Source organism: Nannobrachium achirus (genome assembly GCF_963921795.1).
Source record: "Nannobrachium achirus genome assembly, chromosome: 23".
NCBI lineage: Eukaryota > Metazoa > Chordata > Actinopteri > Myctophiformes > Myctophidae > Nannobrachium > Nannobrachium achirus.
The window spans coordinates 45,033,988-45,049,138 of NC_137830.1; the positions used below are offsets into that span (position 1 = coordinate 45,033,988).

The 15,151-nt window shown below is 42.2% G+C and overlaps 1 protein-coding gene across 3 annotated transcripts in view; it reads left to right on the forward strand.

Annotated features, from left to right (window-relative positions):
- Nucleotides 1-15,151, forward strand: part of sfmbt2 (Scm like with four mbt domains 2) — a 54,001-nt gene that overhangs the window by 22,285 nt on the left and 16,565 nt on the right. For all 3 annotated transcript variants that reach the window (XM_080754047.1, XM_080754048.1, XM_080754049.1), the window contains 4 exons: nucleotides 3,529-3,617; nucleotides 6,740-7,004; nucleotides 10,068-10,165; nucleotides 13,021-13,122. In XM_080754047.1, the coding sequence (XP_080610173.1) occupies nucleotides 3,529-3,617; nucleotides 6,740-7,004; nucleotides 10,068-10,165; nucleotides 13,021-13,122 (554 nt within the window). The remainder of the gene's footprint in view (nucleotides 1-3,528; nucleotides 3,618-6,739; nucleotides 7,005-10,067; nucleotides 10,166-13,020; nucleotides 13,123-15,151) is intronic.

The following is a 15,151-nucleotide window of genomic DNA, read 5'->3' on the forward strand; positions in this document are numbered from 1 at the left end:
ACAGGAACCTCTTAAAGGAGTAGTTCACCCCCAAAATGACTTTTTTACTATTGATTACTCATGCCATGGAGACTTGAGTTCATTAATATTTTTGAGACAATAATTTGATAAAAATAAATGTACCCCCATTGTTTCCGGATGGGGACCCAAATGCATTTGGGTTCCTATCCGGAATCAATGGGGGTAAATTTGCTAAAATCAACTTTTTGTCTTAGCAATGTGACAAATACAAAAAAAATATTACTGAACTCTAGTCTATATGACATGAGTAATCAATAGAAAAAAAGTCCTTTTGGGGGTGAACTACTCCTTTAAACCCTAACCCTATGGTCCCTCAGGGCTTTATACAAGTGTCTTTTCTGTTTTCGCTCTGCATTAAATGTCTTCACTGAAAATAGCCTACAAGTAACCTTGTAGAATACCGGCGACCTTGAAACGGTCGGGTCCAGTCAAATCCACGATTCTGTCCCTATCGAACGGTACTGAGTGGGCTGGATCGGACTTCAAAACATTCGGCGCGTTTTAGCTGTCATTGCCTAACCAGTTAGTAGTTCTCCTAACTTAATATAAAAGTACCGAACGTTCTGCCGAAATAAAAAGTGTCCGACTAGGTTGTTGTACCGACTGTCCCGGTTACTACCTTGTAGATCTGCTATTTTCTGCTGGAGTTTTCCACAGAATATGGATACTCGTGTTTAAGTGGTGAAGCATACAGTGAGTTGTTTTTCGCAACATCTTTTTTTTCTTTTTTAATCAAAAAAACAATCTACAAGCTCACTCACTACCTATCTCGGTGCAATGCGTTGTGAGGTTTTAGATCATCTATTCGACATACAATGAGCTATTGTGACGTGGAAGACAAGCTTCTGCCTCTAAATGTGTACCACCTTAGGGATAGAGAGGAAAATAGATTATTATTCATATACACAAAGCGCTGTAATCTCACCGGGGGCAGTGGGGAGGAGAGCGGGGGAAAGGCGAGAAAATGAGCGTGAGAGAGACGGGGCGAGGGAGGTTGAAGTTCACAGTACTATACTTGATGCTTCTACTGCTGCCAGCTGCCATCATGCCATCCTCTGAATGGCTTCTGACTAATCTAAGCAGGATCTGTAAAAATAGTTTATTTGTGCGAGTCCGTAGTCAAAGAAAACATTGGCTGTTCATATTTTACCACCACAGGGAAGTGTCATCTCTCATATCCACATATTGATTTATTAGCTGGAAAATTCCACCGACTGCTCATTGGATTCAGACAGGACCCTGGAGTCCTGAAACACCAGGAAGACATATATTGATCAGGGAACAAGTCAATTATGTTTAATGTATAGATAGTTCCCTCTAGTAAATCAGAACGGAGCAAGCCCAAAAAAGAAAACCGAAGTTTTGCTTCTGTTTTAGGAATTTCCTAAATTTCCTAAATGATAGCAAAAGCCTCTGTGGAATGTCTATGCTTGTTTAATGTTCATGAATAATCAGATAGTTAAGTACAACATTTCAAAGTTATTCCAATACTGCGGTGTAAACCTTTCACTCGTCCAAGTAATTCCCAAGAGGTTTTCTTTATCTGGAAAGTGCTACGGTAGACTTGGAAGTATTTCACTCAAGAAATAACATTAGTTTGGGGACCTCTATCAGAATTGAAAGAGCCATAAGATTATGTCATTAATTATACTGCTGGCTGAATGAATGAATGAATTAAATTAGATACTCCATTTTCTACTGCTTACCCCAAGTTGGGTTCCGGTGGTAACAGCTACACTTTTAGACTCTAGACAATTTAACCAAAGAAAATATTGAAATAATAATATTATTAGTAACACAATAGTCAAAATAGATGTCACCTACTGTACACACATATGTGCTCTTTCTTCTCTGAGCCCCCCTAAATAATCAGCAAATGAAAATCCCTTGCATTCAAAATGCCATTTAATTTTCTCTGCATCTTTAAAACACATCCAGTATGCATTTTGACACATATTTATACCACTTTAGGCCTGGTCCCTATTTTAGGCATGTTATTATTGGCAAAAATGTTAAAAGGTGTTTGAAATGACAAGCTCAAAATGCTTATCTGCAATTGCTTTTACTAAATACATTTTTAAATGGGGCTTAATACTTAAACACAAATGATATAAAGGACAATAAACGCATAGTGGAACTCATTCTCGATTACATTGACATCCGTTCTTCCTCTATAATCCCCCCCCCCCCCCCCCCCCCCCCATTCCCCTCCGGTAACTGTCTGTAATCATGATTCACTTGGCACGGTTCCATTGCTGTGGAAGTACAGTACAGTATTTGGCAGCACGTTCGCAGTGTTTTTCTCGAGAAGATGCTGACTAGGACAACATGTTAGCTGCTGTCTCACCGCCTTCCAAGGAAGCGCCATGAGTCGGAGAGAAACAAAGCACACCAAGTGAATAGTGGTGCCAACACCATAGCAAATCAAAAAGCCACAATGGTGCGCCATGAATTATACAAGCACTGTTGCATTGTGGGAAGCGGGAACATGGGGGAACAGCGGAACACACAACAGACCTATCCTATTCAAACGAGCTGGACCCAAACTCAGGAGAAAGTGCTGCTGCGTTACATCTGCTATGTGTGTGTGTGTGTGTGTGTGTGTGTGTGTGTGTGTGTGTGTGTGTGTGTGTGTGTGTGTGTGTGTGTGTGTGTGTGTGTGTGTGTGTGTGTGTGTGTGTGTGTGTGTGTGTGTGTGTGTGTGTGTGTGTGTGTGTGTGTGTGTGTGTGTGTGTGTCGTAGGGCATTCACCAAATATTCGAATATTCGAATATCAAAGTCACTATTCGACGTTGTTCACCGAAGTCGAATATTCGCCTTTTTCTTTTCTTTTTTTTTCTCTTTAAAAAATATATAATTTATAAAGCTTGGCTTGATAGGAAGTCATAAGAATGAGTTGTCAATGGTAGGCCGTGACCACCCAAAATAAACATATTTTAACTGGGGACCCCCACCCTGACAAGCACTTGGAATTGTAGGTATTACATTTAATGTGACTCGGTTCCGCAGATAAATATTGTGAAAATAGCAGGGCGTTGTGAGCATGTAGATCGGCTATTTTCACAATGTTCGCCTCTTGCTTACTTAATATTTGACAGTTTGGCCAGTCCTGTCGAATATTCGACTATTCGAATACTTTGAGGTCGAATAATTCGAATACTAAAAATCACTATTCGTGAATGCCCTAGTGTGTCGGTGTGTGTCTGTGTCGGTGTGTGTGTGTGTCGGTGTGCGTGTGTCGGTGTGCGTGCCTGTGTGCATGCGTACGCGTGCATGCTTGTACTCGTATCGACAACACTTCCATTTGCAGAGCAATGTAGTATTGTGCAAAAACACAATTCATTCACCATGCTATATACCATCACCTCGCTGTACTTTATGCTTTGGCCCTTTCATTGCAATCAATGTTTATTCATTCATTTTGTGACTCCAAGAGTGCACAAATGCAACCAAATGGACCCGTAAGGGTCGGGATTTTACATTGTAGTGTTGTGCTGTGTCTTGCAGCTATTAAGGAGAAGCACAGCAACTGGACAGAGTTCCTCGTTCAGGACCTGACCGGCGCCAGGACAGCACCTGCCCACGTACTGGAAGGGGTGAGAATCGAGATGGTCCTTAAAAGCTGCAATCCGTAACTTATTTTAATGAATGTAACAATATTTTGAACACAGTTTAACTAGCACATATCGTCTAAAGCCCTTTGCACACAGACGCGTTTTTCTCGCACAGAAAAAAACGGACGATTCAATTTTTTTAAAGAAAACAATGATTCTCTATGACCTCGTGCACACCGGCTCCGAATTTGCCATGCGGCAGGTGGCTGCAGCTGTGCGTTTTTTTCACGATCAAACCCAGTTCGATTTGTGCATCTTGTTCACATGCGGTAAAAACTCATCGACTCCTTTTATGACTCCCTTTCGGATCCGCAGTGTGGATTCAGCACAGCCTTGCACACCAAATCCAATGCGTTTTATTCATGCAGCAAACGGAAAGAAACGCAACGTTCCTGTGTGCAAAGCCCTAAAGTTTCACGTTTGTATGATTTTTCGTATAAAGTAAAGCCCTGCTTCATCATCGCACAAAACTAGAAAATAGCAGATCTACAAGCACACAACGCCTCACACCGCGAGGCGTTTTGTGCTTGTAGATCAGCTAATTTTTCACTATTTTAAATCATTCTTAAAATGATGAATACAAAACGAACGGTTTTGGACATACAAGGTTTACACCCGACAACAGCGATATGCAGTGGTTGGAGGTGGTCTCCCTACTCTTCTACCCTGGTCGACTAACATACCGGAGGGTGCCTACTGGTTGACAAGTAGTACTGCCCAAAGCTCATGAGCGCAATAGCCCCAGCCCCCCCCCCCAGGCAAGCGGGATAGAGCATCGCAGTTGAAGCCCCACCCCGTCCTCACTCTGGTGTCGGAAGCGTTTTCCGCATTCATTTCTTCCATAGACATTTCATAAAGTATTTATTTGAACGTTTTTAAGCCTTGGACAAAGCAAAATATTCACATTTTTTTTAATGCAAAGATTAATTAGAAAGCTGAAAAAAGGGCAGGGTACAAGACTGTGTACATCATTATTTTTTAAAATTGCGGAAACTACACTCCCAGAATGCATTGCGAATGTTGTTGTTGTTTCCTGAAATAAAGCCCTTAAATCACGCTCAGTTTAGTTATCCAGGCCAGCATATGGCCTGAAATGTAGTGATTGTCATCTCTGTGGACGCTCTTATCGTCATCCTTAACATAGTGGATCATATTTGTAAAAGAAAGACGATCGCTGACGGAGTTCTGCTGACGTGCAATAATCCGCCGGGAAGACAGGGGGCAGTAGCTACTTCCGTGGTAACCGCAAGATACATGAAAGAAGAAGAAGCTAGACCAATCACAGACGTCGATTTCACCGGATGTACATGTTTAGCAGTATGGGAAATGCAGTTCTTCTCCGTGCGATCTTGATTAAAACGTGTTTTTACTAAAACTAGAGTGATTGCATACATACTCGGGGGTTCTACAGGAGCATATAGAACCATTTTACAACCACCAGCCTAGTGGTAAGTGTACATTGAATTGCTACGACTTTGTGGCTGATAATGAAAAACGCTATGGTGAAAATGAATGGGTTGTTTACTTCCGACACCGCACTGCGATGCTCTATTGCCTAGAAATTTTGGAAGACCCGATTTGAATCCCGAGTTGGACATGAACGTTCTGGATTGCAGCTTTAACACACATGATTCATTCAGATCGTCTTCAGGGCATTGATATATCCAGTTCCCTTTTTCTCTGAGGAGAAACCACCAGAGGTCTTTCCCCCCTCTCCTTCCTTGTAATCAATCATCTTTCTCTCCCTCCCTCCCCTATTTCTTTTTTTTTCATCTTTCTTTCTTTCTTTCTCTCTCTTCTACCATAATCTCTCTCCCTGTCCTCTAAATTTGTCCTCTCTGACAATCTCACCCTCCTCCCTTTCGTTCTCTCCGGCTTCTCTTGCGATTTCTATGCACTGACTTTTGTCTTTTTGCCTTAAAGTGTTAGTTCACCTATTTTTTACATAAAGCTGTGTGAAATACTTGCCATTAAAATAGTGGTTACAAATGTATTAATTCATTACCAGAGTCCCGTGGTCAGAGTTCTGGTCAGTTTTAGATGAATATAAAGTAGTTCCGGTGATTTGGCAGGGGCTCATGGCCCAATCATTAAAAATAGATTAATCCACAAAACTAGCGTCATTTGTATTGTTGACCTATTTCTACCAAATAGACCAACTTTCGTTCAACTTTGACCCCTCTGTCACATCGTACTATTTTTTGTGTCCAGTATCACTACGCCGCTGCAACGTATTTCCCCAAAACAAGGTGCTTTGCAGTCAGCTGATCAGAACGAAACCTCGCTCTATATGGTAGAAATAGGCCAACAATACAAATGACGCTAGTTTTGTGGATTAATCTATTTTCAATGATTGGGCCACGCCAAATGGCCCCCACCCCATTGGAACTACTTAATATTCATTAGAAACTGACCAGAACTCTGACCACGGGACTCTGGTAATCAATTAATACATTTTTAACCACTGTTTTAATGGCAATTAAATATTTCACACAGCTAACCCTAACCCTAACCCTATGTCAAAAATAGGTGAACTAACACTTTAACTAGTATATCATATCATATCGTCATTATCGGGTGGAAACTCCAAGTTTCAAATTTGTATGTTCTCTCGCAAAGTAAAGCCCTGCTTCATCGTACAAGGATGTTGCAAAAAAGTAGTGAAAACAGCAGATCTACAAGCACACAGTGTGCTTGTAGATTTTCACTAGTTTAAATCATTTTTAAAATGAAAAATGCTAAACGAACGGTTTTGGACATACAAGGTTTTCACCCAACAACGACGATATCATAGTATGCTTCTCCTGCAATGCTCACGCACCTTTATATCTTATCTCAGGTCAACCGTCATTTGTAAATGTATAGATAATTAGATTTGAGTTTTTCTTGTTTTCGATCTCCGTACCTTGCCCACCCTCTTCTTCTCCCCTTCTTTTTGGAAATGACGATACGATGGGAATTATACGTATATGTACGAAAAGGAATTTCACCAATTTTTTTATACTTCTGTAAACATGTGACAATAAAGCTGATTCTGATTCTTCTCTCTCAACCCCCCCCCCCCCCCCCTTCTCCCCTCCCCCCCTCCCCCCTCCCCCTCTCAGCTCCAGAGAGGTAGGAACACGGTGGACCTGATCGTGGGCGGGTCTCTCCTGGAGCTCCGCGACCTCTCGGACCCGGCGCTCTACTGGCCGGTCCGCGTCCTCCAGAACGTGGGCGGGAGGCTCCGCCTGCGCTACGTCGGCCTCGCGGACGATGACGGCGGCAGCGCCGGCGCCCAGGAGGACATCTGGTTGTTCTACCTGGACATCAGGCTCCGCCCACTGGGCTGGGCCCAGGAGAATCACCTCTCCGTGAAGCCGCCGACAGGTGAGGAGGCCCACCGCCACATGGGGGTGGACACTAGAGGGTGAGACGGGAGTGGATTCTCACTAGGGCATTCACCAAATATTCGAATATTCGAATATCAAAGTCACTATTCGATGTTGTTCACCGAAGTCGAATATTCGTTTTTTTTTTTTTTTTTACTCTTTAAAAAACATATAGTTCATAAGGCTTGGCTAGATAGGAAGTCATAAGAATGAGTTGTCAATGCCCCTGGTGGATGAATTTGTTAATGCTCTATACCAGGGGTTTTCAAACCTTTTTAGGCCGTGACCCCCAAAATAAACATATTTGAACTGGGGACCCCCACCCTGACAAGCACTTGGAATTGTAGGTATTACATTTAATGACTCGGTTCCACAGATAAATATTGTGAAAATAGCAGATCTACATGCTCACAATGCCGTGAGCATGTAGATCGGCTATTTTCACAATGTTCGCCTCTTGCTTACTTAATATTTGACAGTTTGGCCAGTCCTGTCGAATATTCGACTGTTCGAATACTTTGAGGTCGAATAATTCAAATACTAAAAATCACTATTCGTGAATGCCCTAATTCTCACCCGTTGATTGGTTAATGTATGTTTTGTAATAATAATTTAAATGTAAGCCATTTACCATGAGAGGGAGTGGGTTGTTGGAACTCATCGTTCTTCGGGAACTCATCGTTCTTCTTTCGATGCCCCGGGAGCATTTCCAAATCGTGGAGTCAACAGTCTGGCCACGCGAGACTACCTCTTCCCTGCTGATGCTCCTTAAACCTTTCTTTTCCTCCTGTTCCCCACTCCCCCTCCCTCCACTGTCCCCCCCACTGTTATCTGAGCACATTTGCTGTCTCGCTCCTGGTCTCTCTCTCTCCCTCTCATGGAGACCGTATGGACTAGAGGACACTCACAAGCCCTTCACTGAGCTCTCATACCCGCAGCACTCAGGACATCCAAGAGCTTCTCTCTATCTATCTATACATATCGTCACTGTCGGGCAGAAACCTCGTATCTCCAAGTTTCAAATGTGTAATTTCTTTTCGCGAAGTAAAGCCCTGCTTCATCATACAAGGCCGTTGCACAAAAGTAGTGAAAACAGCAGATCTACAAGCACACAACACCTCGCAGTGCGAGGCGTTGTGTACTTGTAGATCGGCTGTTTTCACTAGTTTAGTAAAAAAAAAATATATATTATAAAAACGAACGGTTTTGGATATACAAGGTTTCCACCCGACAACGACGATATACAGGATGCAGGGACTGAGGCTTTAAATATTAAATATGATGAAGAAGACAGAAGAGAGACACACACACACACACACACACACACACACACACACACACACACACACACACACACACACACACACACACACACACACACTCTGGTGGCTATAGAGTAGTGAAGTGTGATGTAATTTACACATCCTACCTGGTTCGCGGTTTTCTTCCCCCATCCTGAATTCCCATAGACCTTTTTCATATCGCGTCATATAAGAACTGTGTTCCAATTATAAACAAATGATCTCAGCGGTTTGACTCATATGGATATGAAGAATCAACTGATGGTGAAAAAACGCTAATGTTACTGTCGCCGAATTAGTTACATTTTCGCTAGAAACAGGCTTTATCACTTATGAGTGACTGACTATCATAAACCATACAGAGCCACCTCGCCGACAATATCGCAAAGACCGTTTGTTTATTTTTGGACCACAATGCTTATATGAGACAAATTAAGACCAGTAAGGCTCCCTAATCGGGAGATAAGCGACCGTAGGTCACTTATCTCCACAAATAGGGCAAAAATGTGTTTTGCCAAAATCTTCCTGATCCATGTTGATGACATGAATGTAGACATACTGTGTAGTGATTTTCGTGATTTTAGGGCAAAATCTGTAGGAGCAGTGTCCAAAAATGTGTTTTTAAAAATCGGCCTGGAGGTGGCGCTATATGGGAGAGATTCATGTTGATGGGATGAGTGTAGACATACTGTGTACCGATTTGCGTGATTTTAGGGCAAAAACTGTAGGAGCAGTGTCCAAAAATGTGTTTTGCAAGAATCGGCCTCATGGTGGCGCTAGAAGAGGGCCATGTGAGAAATGAGGGGTGGGGTCTCCGCGCCGGCAAGGCGGACGAATAGGTACCGGCCCCGACTGTCCCGGTCGCTCCTAGCCGGAGTTACGGCATTTTATGTGAGCTGCAGTGTAGGGGGTCCTCCACTGGGGGCGCCACCACTTTTGCATCCGTTCTGGAGCACCAGGAGTCGGTGGTCCCCGGGAATTCCCCGTGAGCAGCCCCGTTGGGGTGGTCATTTGGTCAGTTTAGCACATTTGGTCATTTTTTACATCTGGGGGTCCCCCAGGGACCTGGGGGTCCCTGGAGGTTGTAGTTTGGCAGGTAAGGAGTGTGTGTGCAAAATTTGGCATGGATCGGGGCAACGGTTGCGGAGATATGAGCAGGGCAAGAGTGTGACGTGTGAGGTGTGACAGACAGACTGACTGACTGACTGACTGACTGACTGACTGACTGACGGACTTACACTTTGTGCAGGGTTTGATAGTAAGAGACAAATTAAGATGACCCAATGTTATTCTCCATAGAGAATTACTTCCATGGAACCGGGGGATGAGCGAGTCACGTCATGACTTCACTGTTCTATTTCCAGTGATATTAGTTGGTAGTTTACAAAACGGGTTACTTAGAAGTACTGTATGTACGGGCCAGTGCTGTGAACAATGTGGCATGAGGCCTTTCTCTGAAACTGACAACAAATGAAACCCATGACTAATATTTGACAATCGCATTAGTGTGTGTGTGTGTGTGTGTGTGTGTGTGTGTGTGTGTGTGTGTGTGTGTGTGTGTGTGTGTGTGTGTGTGTGTGTGTGTGTGTGTGTGTGTGTGTGTGTGTGTGTGTGTGTGTGTGTGTGTGTGTGTGTGTGTGTGTGTGTGTGTGTGTGTGTGTGGTTCTTGGATGTTCAGTGTAGTCGGTTTCACTCTGACAGCGTGAGCTTCTGAAGACATGTTGACTCTTCTTCGTGCTCTCTCTATGCTCGCCCCTCAGAGCTGCGCTCACTGAAGAGCGCCCCCGAGTGGCAGCAGGCTCTGGAGACAGCACAGGATGAAGCACAGAAGAGTCCACTCCCACTAGAAGTATTCAAGGTGAGTGTCTCTCTCTCTCGCTCTCTCTCTCTCTGCTTTCTAATTGAGCTGTATGATACATACAGCTTAATTAGAGCTACAGTATATAACCTACCCAGCAGTGTTGTTTTTGACAGCTAATTTTGATTTCGTTTTTGTCATAATTTAGTCACCTGAAAAGTTTTAGTTTTAGTCTAATTTTAGTCGACTAAATATCATAAGATTTTAGGCAACTAAATCTACAGTTGATTTAGTTAACTAAAATGTATTTTCGCAGGCCTTGATGGTATCATAATGACTGATTTTATACTTGATTGCGTGCTGAAAATAGCGTCGAACTCTGCTATTTTCAGCACCTGAGAGCAACCAAACATAACATGACTCTCTTCTCCACCAGTCCCTCCCTAACATTTTAGTCTAGCTTTTATTTTTGTTGACGAAATTGTCAATATATTTAGTCTTAGTTTTAGTCATCATTGTTTAGTTTTTATTTCGTTTTTATTTAGTTTTCGTCAGTGAAAAAAAACAGTTGACAAACATTTTTCGTCATAGTTTTAGTCGACGAAATCAACACCGCTACCCAGTCAAATCTAAAGTGTTAATTTAACCCAGAAAGTGTAATAATAGACCTGTGATGAGGTTCCATTTCTCATTTAAATAAACACTATTTTACTGTTATGATCTATAAATATCCATTGTATAGCAAACAATTCTGCTAGCTGAAGGAGTCCATTGGGGATTAAAAGGTGATAAAAACATCTGAAACAACATAACCTCAGCTTATCAGGGTGGCTCCATTAACGGCCACAGTCCAGACACCTTTGCTCTTATCTTGGTCTGTACATGATGTGAGTGTGTGTGTGTGTGTGTGTGTCTGCATCATATGCCACCGAGTTTAATGTTAACATTATAGCTGGATTTGCAGCACTGTATGGCCAAGATAAGCTTGTGCTGGTATTTATGCCTGCCCTGTGCTGTCTTTGTGTGTGTACCTGACTGGAATATAGAGATTCTGCTTTGTCGAACAGTGTTGTGTTCCTGCATATCGTCTCCAGTGGTGCTTTGGGATTTTCTTTTCCGGGAGGACGGTAATTTATTGACGTCACGTGCACGCGCGTGCACGCGCCTCTAGAGGCTATTTAGATAGAAAGGATGTCAGCAGATCTAATGGTGGGAAACAATTCTAGTCTTAATGACATTTGCATTGTTACTTAAGATTTTATGTTCTACTTTCTTTTAATTCATTTAGAAAATACAGCGCTGCAGTAGGCTAGAGAAACAAAGTTTGCCTTGAACGAATCTCAATCACTTATACCACAGTAATGGAGCCATGTATGAGGACACACACACATCGACACATGCAGTCACAGCTGGAAACCTAGGTGTTAAAATAGGCTATATATCCATATGAATAGAGGGGGCTTGAGGACGCTTACACATTCACCACTAGAAACCTGTTATGCAGTATAGCCACTGATTAAAGTACAGCTTGTAGTTTTCGCGGGGTGGGGGGTTGTCGCGGCTCTCGCGGGGGGGGGGGGGGGGGGGGGTATGCACGCGTTTACACGCTCGTGCACCGTTCGGTGCCGTCCGTGCGCGTGCATGTGGGGAAATATTTCCGGCCACACGGCGTCCGGCCCCGAAAGCGCTACTGATCGTCTCTGTACGGGTGGAAACCTTGTATGTCCAAAGCCATTTCTTTTCAGGATTCAAATTGAAAAATAGCAAAGGTAGCAGATTTTGCGACACGTTTTGAGCTTGTATATTTGCTACTTTTGACGCTTTAGTGTGAAGCTACAGTATGCAGGGTTCCCACGGTCATGAAATTCCTGGAAATATTTTGAAATTAGAAAAATATTTTTCCAGTACTGGAAAAGTTTTGGAATTGATCAAGGGTCCTGGAAGGTCCTGGAAGAAAATAGCTATGCATTGTCTTTGGTTATTGATTTTGTTAATACCTCTGAAATGACAAATTAAACATCGGCCAAATTGTCAAATATTAAAGGCAGAAATTGTGAAAATAGACGATCTACATGCTCATGTAGATCGGCTATTTTCACAATAAAACCGTTCCTCAACTCTCTTCAAATATGATTATTTCGGGGGTCACGGCCTGAAAAGGTTGAGAACCACTGGCATACACTACCTGTCTTTGGGCATTGCGCATAGGAGTAAGTGACTCGTTATTGAGCTGAATTATTGTTATATAGTCCTGGAAATCGGGTTTTGGAAATTAATTGGTAAAAATGTGTGGGAACCCTGAGTATGTGATGATCAAGTAGGACATTAACACTCAGTTGGTGCCATATTTAAAGTGGGACCTCTTATATTGCCGTTTCGCCAACAAAGGGTTAAAAAAATAGTGTGCACGCTGGTGCACACATTCGTGCACAGATCATGCACTATACATGTGCATGCTTTTCACAGCTTTCAAACAAAAAAATCCGCTTGGAAATCCGTTCAGGCATTCAGGAGAAGGCAGCCCTTATGTTTTCTTCAAATGTAAACAAACATGGCTGCCATGTTTGAAAGATGGGTTGGTATGGGGGTTAAACATGCAATTTCGCGATCGCGATCATGCCTAGTACACTGTTGGAGGTCCACATTTTTCTTTTTCAAAAAAGTTTTTTTCAAAGAAAAAATATTTTTTATTTTATTTATTTTTTTAAAAAGATGTCCAGAAGATGTCTGGCAGGGAAGGCCATAGTTAAAAAGACGTTTTTATTATAGAAAATGTATTTTTTGGCAGAGTATGAGTTAATTAGACGAAAAGTAAAAAAAAAAAAAAAAAGAAAAAAAAAAAAAAGGGTTTTTGCCCGACTGTGCTTGAGGTGGCATATTCCTGTGCTTACGTGCCTTTGACCTTACCATGTCAGGACCATGTGGACCTGCCCAAACACTCCTTCAAGAAGGGGATGAAGCTGGAAATGGTGTCTCCGTGGATGTCGCTCCGCATCTGCCCCTTTTCCGTCAGCCAGGTGAGTCACACTGAAGCACGCTGAACCACTGAACACTTTATTTTTTTTATATATATATATATTTTGGGGCCTTTGCCTTTATTGATAGATTACAGTAGATCATACATGGGCAACTGGCGGCCCCCACATTCAGTTAATGAGGCCCGCAGGTTAATACCGGAATACTGATATATTATTATATTTCAGCTGTTACAATTCCAAACATGACCTGCTTTAATTCCGTCAGTCTATATTAGTAGCTTAATGACTAGTATAGTAGTATTAAATTGTATTTTGTTTTATGTCTAATGTATTTGTATTTAGGTTCATAAAGTTAACATGAGTATATCACTAAATGTGTTTGAAATTAAATCAAAATGTTACATTTCAGGATTCCAATTAAAAAATAACAAAAAAATTATTCAGGATTCCAATTCAAATTAAGCAAAAATAGCAGATCTACAAGCTCAAAACGCATCGCAGTGCGATGCGTTTTGAGCTTGTAGATCTGCTATTTTTGCTTCTATTGTATGCGATACTAGAATGACAAAGTACGATGTAGCAATATGCAATGTGGCCCTCTGGAGTGAAGGTGGAAATATAGTCGCCCTCGCCATCATCAAAGTTGCCCACCCCTGCAGTAGATTGACATGGGGCGAGAGATTGGGGGTTGACATGCAGAAAAGGTTGTCGGTGTTGGGAGTAGAACCCGCGACACACTGTCAGGCTATATCAGGAGCCTAGGTGCCTGGACCGCTACCCTAGCCGCCCAGGCCGCGTTGCCAGATTTTGCGGGGGAAATAAGCAACCAGGTCTCTGAAAACTAGCCCAAAAGAAGCGACCACTTGCGCACGCCTATTACATCGGCTACTTGGAAATAGCTGATCTATGAGCTCACAAGCTTGTAGATCTGCTATTTTCCAGAAATCATGAAACATTTGAACAACACAAATATGGTACGGGACAAATACATATTAATTTGGGGGTCCTCGACATGAAAATGTTTGAGAACCACTGGGTTTAACAATAATTACAAGGAAGCAAGACCAAATCAGCAAAAAAACAGTAACCCACAACTACCAATATTTACAAGCGACCTTACAGAAAAAAACAAGCCCTAAGTCACTTATAATAAGCAGACATGGCAATGCTGCCACTGAATACATTCACGAAGACACTTAAGGCACTCCTCACGTAAATCTTAGATTCTAGCAACATTTGAATTTTCTTTAAACACTTTCAAACTGACATCAACGATTTAGAAAATATCAGATCGACAAGCTCACAACACGTCACATTGCGACGTGTTGTGCGCTTGTAGATCTGATGTTTTCTCTATTCATCGTACAGTGCCTGTATAGGGCTTAAGTGGTTAAAAAGACTTGCTTGGGCCGCATACTGTACATACCATAACCAGGAAATAGCCCTGTTCTGCTTGTGTTTCTTTTTAGAATCCCTGTTAGCAAAAAAAAAGAACACATTCCAGTCAATACGTAGACCACAGTAGCATTCTATTCTTTCTTTTGGTTTCATTTCATGATTGCTGCATGTATGATCTGATTGAGTTTTTGCCTATCTCCTACTCAACTGTTCTTTCTGCCAAGAATTAAAGGTGCATTCAGTGATAGTGAAAGTGGTCGGGGGTCATCTTGTCCCTTACTGAACTTACAGCGTGGAAATGTTTAGTTTTTTATAGATTTTTTACACCATTATAATGTTCTCGTTTTGATCATTAGACCCAATCACTGAATATCGGTAGGCCTACGTCTCCAGCTTCAGGATATGTATGATACTGATTTACTACCAGACTGTGGCATTTTATGAGTTCAGTAGTTTACAATCTAGGCATTTAGCAGACATTCTTAATTCAGAGCGACTGTGGTTCTCAAAACGTTTATTTTAACCATCATAACTAAACATCATAACATAACTACGGCCATACTCTACCCTGATTGGTCGAGGACTGGCTGGCCACCTCTGAAAACCGAATCTAGCTATGCTCGTAACACGGGCCATGGTGGAAGTCCTTATGGTCAGCACACATTCTAGT